The 17,099-nt window shown below is 38.4% G+C and overlaps 2 protein-coding genes across 2 annotated transcripts; both read right to left on the reverse strand.

Moving 5' to 3' along the window:
• Nucleotides 1–967: 967 nt before the first annotated feature.
• LOC119140724 (DEP domain-containing protein 1B-like) lies at nt 968–3,256 on the reverse strand. The gene is given in 6 exon segments (XM_037372256.1): nt 968–1,054; nt 1,056–1,132; nt 1,448–1,530; nt 1,532–1,668; nt 2,328–2,465; nt 3,191–3,256. Coding segments are annotated over 6 exon segments (588 nt in total).
• Nucleotides 3,257–5,141: 1,885 nt separating this feature from the next.
• On the reverse strand, nt 5,142–10,668 carry LOC119140725. Its single transcript, XM_037372257.1, has 2 exons — nt 9,782–10,668; nt 5,142–5,271 (listed from the first exon to the last, which is right to left on the reverse strand). Exons 1-2 carry the CDS (start codon nt 10,642–10,644, stop codon nt 5,142–5,144), a joined length of 993 nt encoding a protein of 330 aa, XP_037228154.1. The 5' UTR covers nt 10,645–10,668.
• Nucleotides 10,669–17,099: the final 6,431 nt, after the last annotated feature.

The raw sequence follows: 17,099 nt of genomic DNA on the forward strand, positions 1-17,099 counted from the left end.
ACTACTTTGACATTCAATGAGGTATGAAATGCTACTCTTTAATGAATAACATGAAACCACCATTCTAAGTAAATATCTGAAAATGTTAATGCTTTAATAGCTCAAAAGTGCTATCAGTATCTAGTTAGTTATATGCACAGTCAAGTTACAGGTGCAGTAGATTTAATAATGCAAAAAAATATCATTACAGGCATGTATACTTCAATATTTGCATTCCATTTCCAGAGGAAATGCAAGGCTTCAGAGTTTCTTATAAAACATGTTCTATTGGACAAACATCCAATTTTTTAGGGCAATATTTAGTAAGAGCATATGGAAAAGACTTAAAGGAATGGGTCTGCACTATAGAAGTTAATTGAATTTCAACAGGAGTTGACTCAAGTTGTAATGCATTATATGAATCAGAAAATTAAGAATTAGTTTTCACAATTTTCAAAAATAAATCTTACACATCAAGAACACTAAGGTAACACAACAGTAAAACAAAACCCAGTGTTTCATACATTCAAGCATGTACAGGAAATTAATTTCAAGCTATATGTGAACAGCCTAGCTTAAACATTTTTACTCATTTTCATGGAAAAACTGCTGTTGACTAGTTACCAACAATACATTACACACAGATACATTATAGGCCTTGAAATGATGGTTAAATCAAAACTACAGCAAGTGTACTTTATCGCCCACGTAGATTAATCACCTTGAGTTGGGTGTGTGTGTGTTTGTTTATTTGCTTGCTTGTTTTAAATAACAGCCATTAAAAAACCCCAAACATATATTTACAAAAATAAGGATAATGGCTCACATTTCTACCACCTCAATTCTTTCTTCTTTTGACCTTTTCTGCTGTCTTAACAGTATCTCTAGTAGTGGGTTTTTTTTGAGTAATTACATGCTGCTCAGGCTCCTTTTGCCTAAGATCCATTGTTAATATTCTCTGACAGTTCACTGATGTATTTCAAACCACTTACATCCAAAAGCTTCTGGTTCTGTGAAATGGTTGAAAAGGCTTTTTTAAGGACCACATCAGAACTGGTGTTTTCTGTTTAGTCTTTTTCTGGAAATAGCACCACTTCAGTTTCAAGGGTAGGAAATCGTACTCTATACACTTGAGGGTAAGATTTCTGAAACTAGAAAAGTACATCAATTTAAATGAAGAATTCACTCAAACTTGTAATTTAAAAAACTATTAAAAGTGTAACCTCTGCTTCTGGAGCAGGAAAATGTTTATTTTTCCCATGGACTCTCTATACGTCTATATACAAAATTAAGTGATATTTTACAATATGTATTGATTCATCACAGAACCCTTATTTTAAGTGATTCAAAATTTATAACTCCCCAAAAGTATCTACTATTTTAAAATCTCATTATTTCTCTAGAGGACTACCGGATAAAGCTTTTTAAATTGAAATTAAAGACTGTGGAGGAATTTTTATTTACTTGCTTGAGAGCTGCTGCTTCTTGTCTTTCACAGACATTTCTGTATTCATTGCAATTTCTTCCAATAAAGCTGCCAGTGGTTCTTGAATCAGTTTCCCTTTGGTATTCAAGTTCATCTTTACTGATTTGGTGACAAAATGATGCAGGAGGAAAAGTTGCATCAGTATCAGTTCCAACATATTTTATTTGAAGAAAGAGTAAAAAAAGAACAGCTTTTTTTTTCTGCTATACATTTGCAAGAACTGGCCTAATCAAATTGACCACCTAAAGTCTTTAAGTAAAGAAGATATGGAGTAAAGACCCCAAATTCTACCTTCTATCTCCTGCACTAATTGAGTGAGTTCTAATGAGTCAAAAAAACATGACACAGAGGAAGCCTGTTTAACCCTTTCTTGGAAGAGGTTAAAAGTAACTATTTCAATAGAAATTAAGGAAGGAAGAACTAAAAAGCAGCTTTGAACAGAAAATATGGTATCAGGAAATAGAAAAAGAGTTCTGAAAAATTGAGCGAGTAAGGATGGATCTAAAAGAAAATTTGAACATTAATAGAAACACTATTTAGCTGTTTACGGTTTTCCTCACTACCACAAACAATTTGCCAGATCAGGACTCTATTCCCTGAAGAAGAGAGTGCTGACCAACAGGAAAACATATTTTTAGAGTTCTTGTCTCTAAACCATTCAATATCATTTTCATTTAAATACAGTTATGGTTGAATATCAGCAAAAATAATTAGCTCTTCATATGCTAGCAGAGACAGAACAAAGTCTTTAAGAACTATTGGATTTTGGAGCAAAAAGGATAAATTTGATCTAGAAGCAGAGACATAGGAGTTTTTTTCACTAGACATCTACTTGAATTTTTTGGATATGTACATGTTCCACTATAGAAAATTTTGAGGAAAGAACATTTAAGATTTCTTGATAATTGTCCATGCAAAAAAATACTATTTTAGCAGCAAGCAGTTCATCCAAATCCAAGTCCATTTCATCTTTTGAACAGAGAATATAATGGAAAAATGCCTAAACCACCTGAGAAAGAAAAATATCTTTATTGTATATTTTTCTGTTGGGGGAGAGGGGGAATTGGACTGTATTTCAAGAGTGATCTTTTAGTAAAATATATTTTAACAGCACAATACTTACCGTACTTCCAACACATCACTATAAAAACATGCTGTTGCAAACATCAGCGATAACTCTACAAACAGCAATACAGAAAGAACATTAGCACAAAATAAGGCTTTGTAGAGATCTGACTAAAACTACTTTCAGAGAAAAAGATATCTGTAGTTAAGTGATGAACTAAAATAAGTACTTAAATAAACTGGTAGTTTTGTTGTGTTTTTTTTTAATGGCTGAAAAAAGGTAAACCAAAACATTCAGCTACAGATTTCTATGACTGAAATAGTCTATTTAAGTTGCACTTTCTGCAGTGATAAAGAACACCAGAGACCTCATGTTCCACTGCATTTTATTTTTTCCACTCAACAGTGAACCTATCCATGTCTGTGTGTAAAATCAGTTTTTAAAGATAAGGAAACCTCCAAATTCTGAGCAAATTCTTCATTTGCTCACAACTTACCAAGAAATTTATTCAAATTCAGAGTAGCTTTTCACATAGCTAGAATAGATGAACTGTTCATCAAACAAGCAAACTGTATTTTCCATACACTCTCCAGTAAGAATCCTTTATTTATGCTATTCCAATATCTTTGTCTAGACCTTCTGCCTTACACTGTACATACCAAGATTCTGGTCTGCATTGATTCAGAAAGAGGTGGCAAATCATTGTGAAAGCTAATTCTTGCCATACTCACCAACAGCTGTATTTTTTTTTCTGATTTTCTGGTGGCAGCAGAAGACAAGATATCTGAAGAGCTTCTACAGCCTTGCTATGTTTTTGCAGCAGACCTGTTTTATACAAGATAAGGAGATTTGGCAACATTTCTCAATTATATATTTCCATATCATTTCACGTAACATTTCTAAACCTGTACCCCCAAATTCCTTTCCTACTCATTCAATACTCTTAGAACTCCACTCCCCTAAGAGTCTAAGAAGATATCCCTAGAACTGGACTCACTTCCCACTATGCACCTTGTTTCAGTATTTACAAGATTTCTTTCTGATACATTGGGGAATATTAATAACCATAACCTATAGCTCTAGATATTAGTAGACATGAAAAACTAAACCATCTTGGTTCATCCTTTGCTCTTGCATAACCGTCAACATGACTGAGATGTATGCACAAATGCAGCAACCACATAAAAAAAGTTGTCTGGGGCAACAGTTAGAGAGTCTAAACAAAACATGTGCTTGAACATCATTGACAGCTATGATAATACTGACATGTCCCCCACACCTATAGAAGTTAAATCTACAACTAATTCTACTTACAAACTCTTGAGAAAACACAGAATGTCAGCATGCCAGAAAAATTTGAAGACTGGACAAGCACAGTAGAATCTGATAGTAGTTTAGGCACCTATAAAGAGGTCTTACCACCAAAATGTCACCCTCTTTTAGGTTTCTAAGGCTCAGCCATCTACTACACATTTGCCTAAATAGCACTATCAGAACAAAACAGAAATCAGAAGAAAAATATCTGTATGACTGAAGTCTAATAGTAATTTCACTTAAAAAAGGAACAAAGAAGAAGACAAAGAGATATACCTTTTTTTTCCCTTAGGATTATAGAGGTTGGAAGGGACCTCTGGAGATTATCTAGACCTCTCCTCCTGCTCAAAGCAGGGTTATCTACAGCAAGATGCCCAGGTATATGTACAGTCATGTTTTTAATATCTCCAGAGATGGAGATTCCACAGACTCTCTGGACAACCTCTTCCAGTGTTTGACCACCTTCCAATTAAAAAAACACCAAACAACAAACCACAACAGAGGAAAAAAAACATCAGAAGAAAACACAAGCTATTTTCCTATGTATAAGTGGAATTTCCTGTATTTCTGTTCATGCCCATTGGCTCTTGTCCTGTTATTATATATCACTGATGGAAGTCTGGCTCCCTCTTCTTTACTCCTCCCACATAAGTTTTTTATATGCATTAATAAGATCCTCCCTGAGCCTTCTCCTTTCCAGGCTAAACAGTCCCTGCTCTCAGTCTCTCCCCATATGACAGATGCTCCAAGCCCTTAATCATTTTTGTGACCCTCCACTGGACTCATTCACCAGTGCTGAGCAGAGATCAGCTTCCTCAGCCTGCTGGCAATGTTCTTTACGTAGCTATCATCTTTGCCACAAGGACACAATGCTGGCTTATAGTCACATGAGAGTCCACCAGGACTGCCAAGTCCTCCTCAGCAAAGCTGCTTTCAAGTCAGTTGCCCTCCCTAGCATGTACTGGTGCATGGGATTATTCCTGCCCATGAGAGGACTTAGCATTTCCCTTTGTTGAACGTTATGAGATTCCTGTTTGCCCATTTCTTCAGCCTGTCAAGGTCTCCCTGAATGGCAGTACAACCCTCTGCTGCATTAACCACTCTTCCCTGTTTTGTATCACCTGCAAGCTTGTTTAAGGCACACTGTCCCACCATCCAGGTCATTAATGAAGTGTTAACTGCTATTGGCCCCATTATCGACCCCTGGACTACTCCTTACTGATTGACCTCTAGCTGGACTTTGTGCTACAAATCACAAACAACCCTTTGAGCCCAGCAATTCAGACTGTTTCTGATCTACCTCACTGCCCACTTATCTAGCCTGTAGTTCCTCAGTTCACCTATAAGGATGTGATAGAAGACAGTGTTGAAAGCCTTACTACAGTCAACATAAACAGCATCCACTGCTGTCCCAGTCAATTCCACACTGTAAAAAGTGAAAGTTGTTTGTCATTAAAAAAAGAACAGACGTGTGCAGTAGTATTTACAGCAGCTAATACGGACAGCATTCCTGACTTGCGGAATCAGACTCCACAATCTTATCAGACTGTAAAGTAGGTATGTTTATTCAGCGCTGGGCAGCACTGGGGGGTAGTCCCACCAAAGCCATGCACACCAGGGGCAACAACTTGCCTCAATTTATACAATCAAATGTTGCATATACATAAGTGTTACCGAAATCTCGGAATGAAGAACTTATCGACACCAATGTGATGTAGATAAGCAGACACTTCTTTATTGACGGCCGGGTGCGTGAGCGAGTCCTCTCACGATCAACGCACACCAGGTCCCCAAATCAGATTCCATATATAGAACTTATTCATACATATTCATTAAGTATTCATGCATAACCATGATATTTCCCGTAAATCATTAACATATTCTCCTCCTATATCCGATTCTGCGCAGTAGAGCTTAGAAAGGTCTAGAAATGGGTCTGGGGTACGATTTGGGTAGGTGGTATATGAGTCGGTGGTCGCGATCTCCCCCTGCCGGAATTACCTTTTACTAAAGTTCACGGTTTCTTGGCAGGTAACCACAAGCTGTCCCAGTCGACTCTCCCCAGTTCCCATTAATCTCATATTCTGACATTTCAGTACACCTCTGCGTACAGAAGACTGGTCAGATACAAAGAAACCTTTCAAACCCTAAATTATTACCTAAGTTTCAACAATAATTCCAGCCCATTCTTCTGGCCTTGGTACAGGATGTACAGAGGGTCTCATAGCAGCTTTTACTGAGCAATTATAAGTTTCCTCAAAATATATTTTTATCCTTCTATATTTCTATTCTATAAAATAATTCTATAAAATCAAATAATCAATCAAATAAAGTCAATCAATCTTAACTTATTAACAAATCGATAACATTTCCCCCCTTTGAAAGTGTTGAAAATCATTATTTCAATACTTTCACATTATTTACATATCATTTGTTTCAACATATTTTGGTGGTGGGCTATACCTTGGTGGACTGGTTGTTCTATTGGTAAACTGCTTCTTCAAACATGCATATACCAACATGATCATCAAAAAGACAACCGGTAACAAAAACAAAGTTTTGATTATGGATTGTATCCAAGAGCTCAAGTGTTGCAGAATGGCTGTGTGATCACGGCCATGACTCCCTTAAAGATCTTTGTGAAACAAAGTTAGCGTAAGTTAGCTGAAGCAGGCCTTGCAGCTATGCTGAGGCATGCTGATAAGGAAGCTGAGAAAAACACTGACCTTGTGCCTAATGTTGTAAATAACTTTGAGGAATTCGCGTAGACAAGAGAGAAAAAAAATATGTAGCTAGCTAACCGCAGAAACCGCAAGTAGGAGGACGTATGAAAATATAACCCTTTAGAGCTTAACCAATCAGCAGATGACTAGTAGGCATAATTAACTGGAACTGTATATAAGACATAATCGCGCCGTAATAAATCGAAGCTTGCTCTATCACTCATATTGAGTTTGCCCGCTTGACTTCCCTCGCCGTCAACACTCAAGTTCCATCCTAATTTGTTAAAAATTTTTCCAAGCCAATCTTCTGACATATCCTTTTGAATTGTTTCAGTTTCTTTTTCAATTTTTCCTAATAGGTCTAGATCATGTTCCACATCCTGAGTGACATTTGGAATGTGGATATGACAGTGGTCCAATTTATCCTTGAGATATCCACACACTCCATGTTCTTTAAGTAGGAGCATATCTAGTGCCATTCTATTTGTAAAGTCATTCTAGAGGTCGCCTGTAATTGTATATTCAATTCCTTAAACCCCTTTTTAGTAACGTTTGCTAATTTTTCCACTTGACCAGTTAACTTGTAAAGCCATGCTGTTTCTATATGAAGCTATAGGATATAAAAGTGATTCACGTGCCCAGCCAATTTTCACTCCTGTAGATGGTTCATTCAGATTATCATCATTTGTCTCAGATCTCTTTATTCGTTTCAGTTCTATATTCTCTAGAGATCCTCTAAATGGTGATTTCTTCCAAATCGGACACAATGTTGGCATGCCTAAAGTAATTTGTTTCACTTTACCATCTAATGGTAGATGAGTGGTCCAGGTTCCATCTCTTAATGCCCGAACTAAATGTCCTGGACTTCAAATAGTAGTTTTACTACAACTAAACAAAGTTCCTTTTCTAACTATAAAAGTGCTGGTTAAATTGAGAGTGTTCTTAAGACCTCGACAAAAACAACCATATGTTAAAACAGTGGCCTACAGAGGAATTCTTTGGATTACTAAGTCTGCATTACTGCAATCATACACTTTTTCACATTTCCACCATGGCACTATTTTATTTTCCTTCTCTCCCGATGAAGTTGACCTATCATTGACCCAGGGTAATACTGAAAAAACTTTTCCATCCCAGGTAAAACACCAAGAAGTTCTTGCCATATACTGAAAATGGGAAAATATGGACATAGACCATATAGAGTCCCATTGTTCTACTAATTGGGTACCTTGGCCAGTTTTGTTACACTTCCATTTCATGATACTTCTGCTCACATTGGTTTTAAGTTGTTCATCATAAGAACACCATCCTAAGTGGAGATTTGGACCCCCAGGAAGAAGAACTCAAGCTATGGCACTAGGTCAGGATCCTGTTATAAAATCATAATTCAATAGTTTCGGGTTTTTTTTTTTTTTTACAATCTGTTTCTTTACCTGGCGACTTCCACTGTTTTCTAATAACCTTTACTTGTTCATACCATTGAGTTACTGGCCTTTGTTCACAATAGGTGGTTTCATTTTTATGTTCCAGATTAGTCAGATTCATAGTTAAAATTCCCCATGGAATAGATTCACCTACTGCCCTCGGTATTGGCAAACAAGCAGTGATCTGCGTGACATTTTGTAAACTGGCAAATTCTTTAATCAATCCTACCATCAAATTTTCCTCAGCCATTTGTTTGGGAATGTCAATCACTTGTTCTGTTTCTATTTGTCTTTTGTTCCTGTCCACCAAGCCGGCCCATGATCCCACCAACACTACCGACCAAAATAAAATCCAATATAAAAATTAGACATGTTTCAGTGTCAATTTTAAAGTCTCTGGGTCACGATTGACAATCTTCCATGGAGTAGGTGCTTTCTTCACTCGAGTATAATGTATCCAAGCATCTGATTCTGCTATCTTGATAGCTGTAAAAGTGGTCAACAGTATCTGGAAAGGTCCTCTCCAGCGCTCCTGCAAAGGTTCGGAGGCCCAGGTCTTCACATAGACATAGTCTCCTGGTTGGAAATCATGCACTGAATTTTCCAGGGGTAAAGGTCTATTCCAAATTACTACACTCCAAATCGCAGCCAAAGTTTTCCTTAGAAAAAGCAATTAGTTATACACATCTTGTTTTCCTTTTACATGTATGTTTAGATTTGGTTCTGGAGACTCATATGGTTTTCCATATAATAATTCATAAGGACTGACTGAGGTTCCACTCTTTGGCTGTACCCTGATTCATAATAATGCCAATGGAAGTGCCTGAGGCCACTTTAGACTGGTTTCTTGACAAATTTTACTTATTTGTCATTTCAAAGTTTGATTCATCCTCTCCACTTTTCCACTAAATTGTGGCCTCCAAGACGCATGCAAATCCCAATTAATACCCAATACTTTGCTAACACTTTGGACTACTTCAGCCACAAAGTGTGGACCTCTGTCAGAGGAAATTCCAATAGGAACTCCAAATCTCGGAATTATTTCTTGTAATAACCACTTCACAACCTCTTTTTGCTTGTGTGGTGCGACAGGGAAGGGCTTCTGGCCATCCTGTAAAAGTATCAACCCTTACCAGGATGTACCGGTACCCATTCTGTCTATAGGTAACTCTGAAGAATCTACTTGCCAATCATCTCCAGGTTCTGTACCAGATTTCAGTCTACCCATTTGAACCTTTTTCTTAATCACTGGATTATTTTTCAAACATACTTCACACTTTGAGTTACCATTTTAGCTATTCCCAACATCTTAACTGATATTACTTGCTTTCGTAAAGATGTTACTAAGGCTTCTGCCCCCCAGTGACATTCCTGATGTCTCGTTTGAATTATCTCTCTCATCACAGGAGGTGGAATTACTACCTGTCCATTAGGAGTTATCCACCATCCAGCTAAGTTTTTCTTAGCATTTAATAACTGACCCAATTTGTCATCTTCCTCTGAATATCTCGGGTTTTCCCTAGGAAGGGTTACTGTTTTAGAAGGAATTATTGCCATTTGCAATGCTTGTTTCTTTGCTACCTTTTTTTTTTTTTTTTCTGTTTTATCAGCTAAATTATTCCCAGCTATTATTTTTGTATTCCCAAACTGGTGTGCCTTACAGTGCATGATTGCTACTTGATCTGGCTTTTGAACTGCTTGCAATAATCATAAAATTTCTGTTTGATGCTTAATGTTTGATCCTTAGGAGGACAATAACCCCCTCTCTTTCCACAAAGCTCCGTGGACATGCACTACCCCAAAGGCATATTTTGAATCAGTCCAGATATTTACTCTCTTGTCTTTGCTTAGTTCTAAGGCTCGAATTAAAGCGATGAGTTCCGCCTTTTGGGCTGATGTGGTACTCGCCAATGCTCCTGCTTCTATAACTGTAGTCTCTGTTGTTACCGCATATCCGGCGTATCGGACTCCTTGTTCCATAAAGCTGCTTCCATCAGTATACAATTCCCAGTCTGGTCGCTCCAGTGGCACATCCTTCAGATCTTCACGACTGGAATAAACATACTCGATGGTAGCCAAGCAATCATGTTCCAGTCGTCCTTCTTCCTGTATGGAACTTAAAAACACTGCAGGATTTACCAGGTTAGTTGTCTTTAGAATCACATCATCCTGTTCAGTCAATACCACCTGGTACTTCATCATTCGGCTGGGGGACAGCCAGTGTCCCCCCTTCTGTTCTAGGACAGTTATCACCATGTGTGGGACATAGACTGTTATTGTTCTTCCCAAAGTCAATTTCCGAGCTTCTTGTATGAGCATCACTGTTGCTGCCACTGCTCGAAGGCAGTTTGGCCACCCTCTACTCACTGTGTCCAGTTGTTTAGAGAAATATCCGACTGGTCGTTTCCAGCTTCCTATCCTCTGGGTTAACACGCCCGGTGCAAGGTGTTGCCTTTCATGAACAAACAGCTGGAAATCTTTGGTTAGATCCGGCAGTCCCAAAGCAGGTGCAGACATTAAGGCACGTTTTAACTCTACAAAAGCCTTTTGCTGTTGTGGGCCCCATACAAAGGGGGAATTCTTTTGGGCCTCGTACAGCGGTTTAGCTATTAGCCCATAGTTCATGATCCAAAGGCGACACCACCCAGTCATTCCCAAAAATGCTCTGAGTTCATGAATATTTCTCGGCTCAGGTATACCACAAATAGCTTCTTTGCGATTTTTTCCTAATTGTCGTTGTCCTTTTGAAATCTCAAAGCCCAGATATATCACAGTCTGGCAGGCTATTTGGGCTTTCTTCCTGGATACCTTATACCCATTTAGTCCCAGGAAATTCAAGAGGTCAATGGTCACCTGTATACAAGTAAATCTTTCTTCTGTAGCAATCAATACATCATCCACATATTGTAAAAGTAAATGCCCAGGTCTTGGTTTGTCCTGTTTCCAGATTTCAAATTCCTTTGCTAAATGATTTCCAGAAATAGTTGGACTGTTTTTAAATCCTTGGGGTAATCTAGTCCATGTCAGCTGCATCTTTTGCCCGGTTTGAGGATTTTCCCATTCAAAAGCAAACAGTTTTCTGCTTTCCTTTTCCAAAGGTATACAAAAGAAAGCATCTTTTAAATCAAGCACTGTAAACCACTGATAATTCTCCCTCAATGCTGTTAACAGTGTATAAGGGTTTGCTACTACAGGATAAATATCCTTAACTATTTGATTTACTGCTCTCAAGTCTTGTACCAGTCTATATTCACCCGAAGGTTTTCTGGCTGGTAAAATAGGAGTATTATACTCAGATTCACATTCTTCCAAAATTTTATACTCCAAAAATTTATCACTCAATTTCTTCAATTCCTGTCTCACTTCTGATTTGATTGGATATTGTTTAATTCTCACTGTTCCTGCGCCTTCCTTCAAATCTATTTTAACAGGTTCTGCTAGTTTCGATTTACCAGGAATATTTGTTTCCCATACAGTAGGGATCACTGCCAAATCCACCTCCGGTGGAATTTCTTGTTCCTTTACCTTTTCTTGTATCATCAGGATTTCTCCCGTTTTTGACTCAGGTATTTTCAAGAAAAGTTCTCCTTCGTCAAAAACAATCTGTGCATTTAATTTGGATAACAAGTCTCTTCCTAAGAAGGGTATCGGACATTTTGGTACACACAAAAATTCATGTGTAATTATCTTATTTCCAAATTTCAAATCCAGGGGTTGCAGGAATGGCCTGTTTTTGTTCCAATTTTTCCTTTACAGGTATTTAATAAAAAAATGTTGCTCCTGTATCCACTCCCAATCTCACAATTTAAACAACATTTTTTTCTACTTTCTTATTATCAGAAGTTATAGCCGTTACCAAATTATCTCCAATAGTTAGCTTACATTCATCTGCCAATCCTTTCTTTGTCTTAAGTAAAAGAAAACAAATCCACATCTGGCATTTTATTCTATTTCCCTTCTCTTTTACAATACAGCATTAACTGCAAAATAGTGTTATAATTCAGTGTCCTATTCGTGGGCCACTTTTCCTGATCATCCGATATATACAAAGGCCACCAATTATTACAATACTCAAATTATTACAATACTCAATCATCTGGCTCTTTTGCAGATCATCCTGTAAATTTCCCCAATGTGCCAATAAACATCCCAACAAAGAATTTTTCAGGATTTTGTCATTTACAGCAAGATTACCCATGCTTTTACTTTTAAACAACCGAGTTAATTTAGTTGCCATGGTGTAATTACTCACAGTACAATACACAATTATTCAACTCTGTCACTCCGATCCGCGGATCCACACTCCACACTCGCTTTCGTTCTCAATTACACGTCTCACCCTTACAGCCACACTCACACTTTCCCACAGTTACTTTAAACAAACATATAACACAATATTATACCTCTTAATTTTCTTCTTAATACACAAACTCACAAAAACAACAAAAAACCCCAAAAACTTATTCTAACTTCTTGTTAGAGGCACTACCTTAGAGAACACTATAGCATATAGTTTCTCTTGTTTCCACTTTTGTCCAACCCTGCTATAGCTTTCGCTCATGTCTTACGGGCAGGCGCCTAGGCTTCCACTTCCACAAGGATCCTTTTAGTCCAACCCTGCGCAGCTCTCACCGCGTCTGACAGGCAGACTTACTCAGTGAGACTCAAACCCACTGGTGGGTCTCCATCCCACTCCTTACCATACACTTATTATAGTGGGACTCCTACCCACTTCCTCTAGTGCACTTACTTACTTACTTTAGTGGGACTCCAACCCACTTAATACAATTGAAAAAAAGAAGTGTCCTACCAAAAATCCAGGGAACGTCGCGAAGAGCCTTACGGATCGGGGATCGATGGGTATCCCCGAGAAATCCTCGGTGCCGGCTGGAACCGATCAGGTCCCCGACTCCTCCGGTCTCCTTCAGCGAGGTCCCATCTGGGTCGCCAAAACTGTTACCGAAATCTCGGAATGAAGAACTTATCGACACCAATGTGATGTAGATAAGCAGACACTTCTTTATTGACGGCCGGGTGCGTGAGCGAGTCCTCTCACGATCAACGCACGCCAGGTCTCAAAATCAGATACCATATATAGAACTTATTCATACATATTCATTAATTATTCATACATAATCATAATATTTCCAGTAAATCATTAACATACTCTCCTCCTATATCCGATTCTGCGCAGTAGAGCTTAGAAAGGTCTAGAAATGGGTCTGGGGTACGATTTGGGTAGGTGGTATGTGAGTCGGTGGTCGCGATCTCCCCCTGCCGGAATTACCTTTTACTAAAGTTCACGGTTTCTTGGCAGGTAACCACAAGCTGTTCCAGTCGACTCTTCCCAATTTCCATTAATCTCATATTCTGACATTTCAGTACACCTCTGCGTACAGAAGACTGGTCAGATACAAAGAAACCTTTCAAACCCTAAATTATTACAATAGTTCCAGGCCCTTCTTCTAGCCTTGGTACAAGACGTACAAAAGATTCCATAACAACTCTTACTGTGTAGCTGTAAGTTTCCTATAATTTTTTTTTTTCCTTATGCTTCTATATTTTAATTCTGTTAAATGATTTTATAAAATCAATTAATTAATCAAATAAAATCTATCAATTTTAACTTATTAACAAATTGGTAACATTTGATTTCCAAATACGCCTATACATATTCATAACCTACTTCTGTTTCATATTAAAATTAGCTCCAAGAAGTCATTTACATAATTCCCGCCAAACTGCGCTTGCGTACTGTCTCTTGGTAGAGGTCATGTGTCGTGGGGATGAAGGCTTGGTAGTCTCCCTCGCTCTGAACTTTTTACCTTCTCTCTTTGCGCAGACTCAGTTGTTCCTTGGTCTTTGTCCAAACTATAGAGTTGGTTTTAGCTAGTTCTCATCAGGAACTGTCCTTCAGGAGGAACTCTAGACTCCTTGCTTTAGTTCATTTGCACAATAGTTAGTAAAACAAAGCATTATTTATCAACAACAATCTAGGTAATTGTTAAGCAATTAGATCTACAAAAATTTCTTTAAACTCCTTCCTCATCCCCCCCTTTTCTAGAAAATTAGTAAATTATTTTACTATACTCAATCTAATACATTGATTTTTATCTAACAGTTTTTCAAATATTTGTTGGAGTCTAGTTTCCGTCGTAATTGATTTTTCTTCCATTCACTATAGGAATCTCCTGTGTTTGGAAACACCACTGCCACATCAAACTGCTATGCAAAAGATTATGGAGAACAGGATAATTATTATATTATAACAAACAATTGTTTTAACCATGTTAAATTTGGTAACCAGGAGGTCAGTTTTTCCGACAGCTCGGAAAAACCCCAAAAAGATGTCATCTTGAGTTACTTCATGTAAGATCTTTGCCTGTTTCCCAATTTCCTGTAAGTCAGCAGTGATTCGGCCACTCTGGTCTAGGTACATACAACAGCTGACATTATTGTACATACTCTTCCTTGTGAGGCTAATAATAGATCTAAAGCCATACAATTTGTGCTACTACTTTTGACAGGCTCCTAATTTCTTCTTGGAGGGCTCTGATTGCATCTATAGTTTTGTTTTCAATCGTTTCTATTACAGCTGAGATGCTTACTATAGCTTTCTCTAACTCACTAACTCCCAATGAGGGATTAGCCATCGCATAAAGCTATGATAGCCTGTCAGTCTTTCAATTAAGGGGTTATCTGTTCTTCAATTTCTGATCAAATACTCCTCCTTCCTCTTCTCACAGGGTCTAGTGTTGTTTTATCAATAATAGTGATGTTAGGAACCAGAGCGCCTAAGGTACATGCTCCTCACCACCCCAGAGGTAAAGTTTTCCAAGTTGCTGTGCCACACAACCAATACCACCCTGTTCTACCGGAACCCGAAGACCAGTATAATTATGTGCCTGGAATGTTGGGTCTATAGTTGTCATGTTCAATGAAATGGATTCATTACACTTTGAGTATTTTCCAAAAAACATGCTGTTTCCCGAACTTACCAAACAATGGTCTCCTGAGGTATTGGCTGTTATTGTTTCCATTTCTAGCTCCTGGTCCCACTTGGCTTGGGAATCTTTTCTAAAAGTGGTATTTCACCAGAAAGTAACATTTGTCCAAGAAACATTCAATGGCAATGGAATACCTATTAAGGGCATTCCAAGGCCAGAATGTTTTGGCATTTGGGTACAAATCCAACAGTCAGTCTTATTTATAATTTGGGTAATATTCTGTGTTAACTGTACATAAAAATTCTCTTGCCAAGCAGTCACCCTAATCACCTGTAGGTTTGTCAGGATTAAGCAAATTTTAATCCACATTCTACCTTTGCAGTTTGAATTTCAAGGGTCCCTGGACTTCAGAAGTCCAGACATTCCGTGGTGATTTCTTCACCCTAGTTTGATGTATCCAGGCACTCTGTTCCTTAATCCTGATGGCTGTAAAGAGGTAAGAAGCACCTGGAATGGTCCTTCCCACTGTGGCTCCAGGGTTTTCTTCTCTGCAAGGGACTTCATATACTCATAGCCTCCAGGTTGTATATTGTGTACAGGTCCGTCCAAACCTCTTCCCTGAGTTCCAACCACATGTTTCCTGATTTCATCGAGTCATTTGCTCAATGCCACCATGTAGGAAGTAATGATTTCATCCCTAACCTGTATAGATATTCCACTCTGTATCTCATAAAGTCGTCCATAAAAGATTTCAAAGGGGCTCAGTCCTTCCTTCGCCCCTGGTCTAGTTCGTATGTGCAGAAGGGCTAACAGAAGAGACTGAGGCCAGGCCAAGTTTGTTTCTTGTCCCGATTTCACAATTTGTTGTTTGATCAGATGGTTCATTTTTTCTACTTGGCCACTTGACTGAGGGCGATATGGGGTATGAAGTTGCCAATCTATACCCAAATGTTGGCTAATTTGCTGTACCACCTTTGAAATAAAGTGTGGTCCTCTGTCAGAGGATACGGTTGCAGGAACCCCAAAACATGATATTATCTCTTGTACCAGTATTTTGGTTACCTCCCAAGCCTTGGCCGTTCTGATCAGGAATGCTTCTGGCCAACCTGAAAAGGTATCAGTTAAATACTAATAAATATCAAAACCCCCTTTTTCTTGGGAGTTCTGTAATATCAATCTGCCATTGTTGTCCAGGTCCATTGCCTTTTCCAATTTGGCCCATCTCTGCTCGGTGTAAACTTCACAACTTGGGCTAATTCCAAGGTGTGTGTTAGAGCAATTATTTTTGCTTTCTGTGTAGAGGTGATCGTGGTCCGAAGAGGGTCCCTTGTGGAGAGTCGGCCAAGTCACAGACAATCACACCAATAGGCTACGTGCCGTGCTCACTTTATTAAACAAACACGTCATATTTATAACTTAAACCGACTGCTCACACGACTTTACACACAGGTGATTGGATAAAAGTCTCTGGGTCACGCGGGCGTCCATGTCGCTGATGGTGGGCATGCTGCAGGCGCCTGATCAGAGTGTGCTGATGAGAGTGTGTTGATTTCGCGGTTCCCAGTGACGTACGGAATTAGACTCTATAACTCGAAAGTTATAAAGTAGGTATGTTTATTGCGCGCAGATGTACGGGGGATGCTCCACCACAAGTGTGCATGCCCGAAGTGATGAACATCTCATATTTATACAATAAAAACAAATGAATGTTCAATCAACGCCTATACATATTCGCTACCTAAACCCACATACTCTGGTTTTGAATGTTAATTAGCTTATCAGTCCTTTGACTGGAACGTGGTGGTCTTGCATGTTTGCAGCTAATTCATGTCCTTGTCGACCATCTAGTTTTCCTTAGCAAGGAGATTTAATGCTCCCTCTAAATAACATTGGAATGTTTCTCATCCTTTTTATAAATAGCCCCTTTCGTTAGAGGAAGAAGAACAGACTCTTTCTTTCATTAGTTATTTCCTTAAAACTATATGGTTACGTGACCACCTACACTCCTTGAGCAGACATATACAGTACACCTACATTCCTTGAGCAGACATACACAGTCACAATCGATGTTTATTGTTCCTTATTTTGCACTTATTTCTTCTTGTTTGTGCATAGCTTGTTTTCCTTCTCACACTGCTTGTTCCCAGGACAATTTAAAGT

Source organism: Falco rusticolus, chromosome W (assembly GCF_015220075.1).
Source record: "Falco rusticolus isolate bFalRus1 chromosome W, bFalRus1.pri, whole genome shotgun sequence".
Taxonomy (NCBI): Eukaryota; Metazoa; Chordata; class Aves; order Falconiformes; family Falconidae; genus Falco; species Falco rusticolus.

Bases quoted from the DNA above. Each gene is read 5' to 3' on its own strand.
- LOC119140725 (XM_037372257.1), bottom strand. From the start codon at position 10,644: ATGACTGGGTGGTGTCGCCTTTGGATCATGAACTATGGGCTAATAGCT. The intron at 5,272-9,781 runs TGTCCACGGAGC...CACTTTTTACAG, and splicing joins TATGCCTTTGGGGTAGTGCA to TGTGGAATTGACTGGGACAG.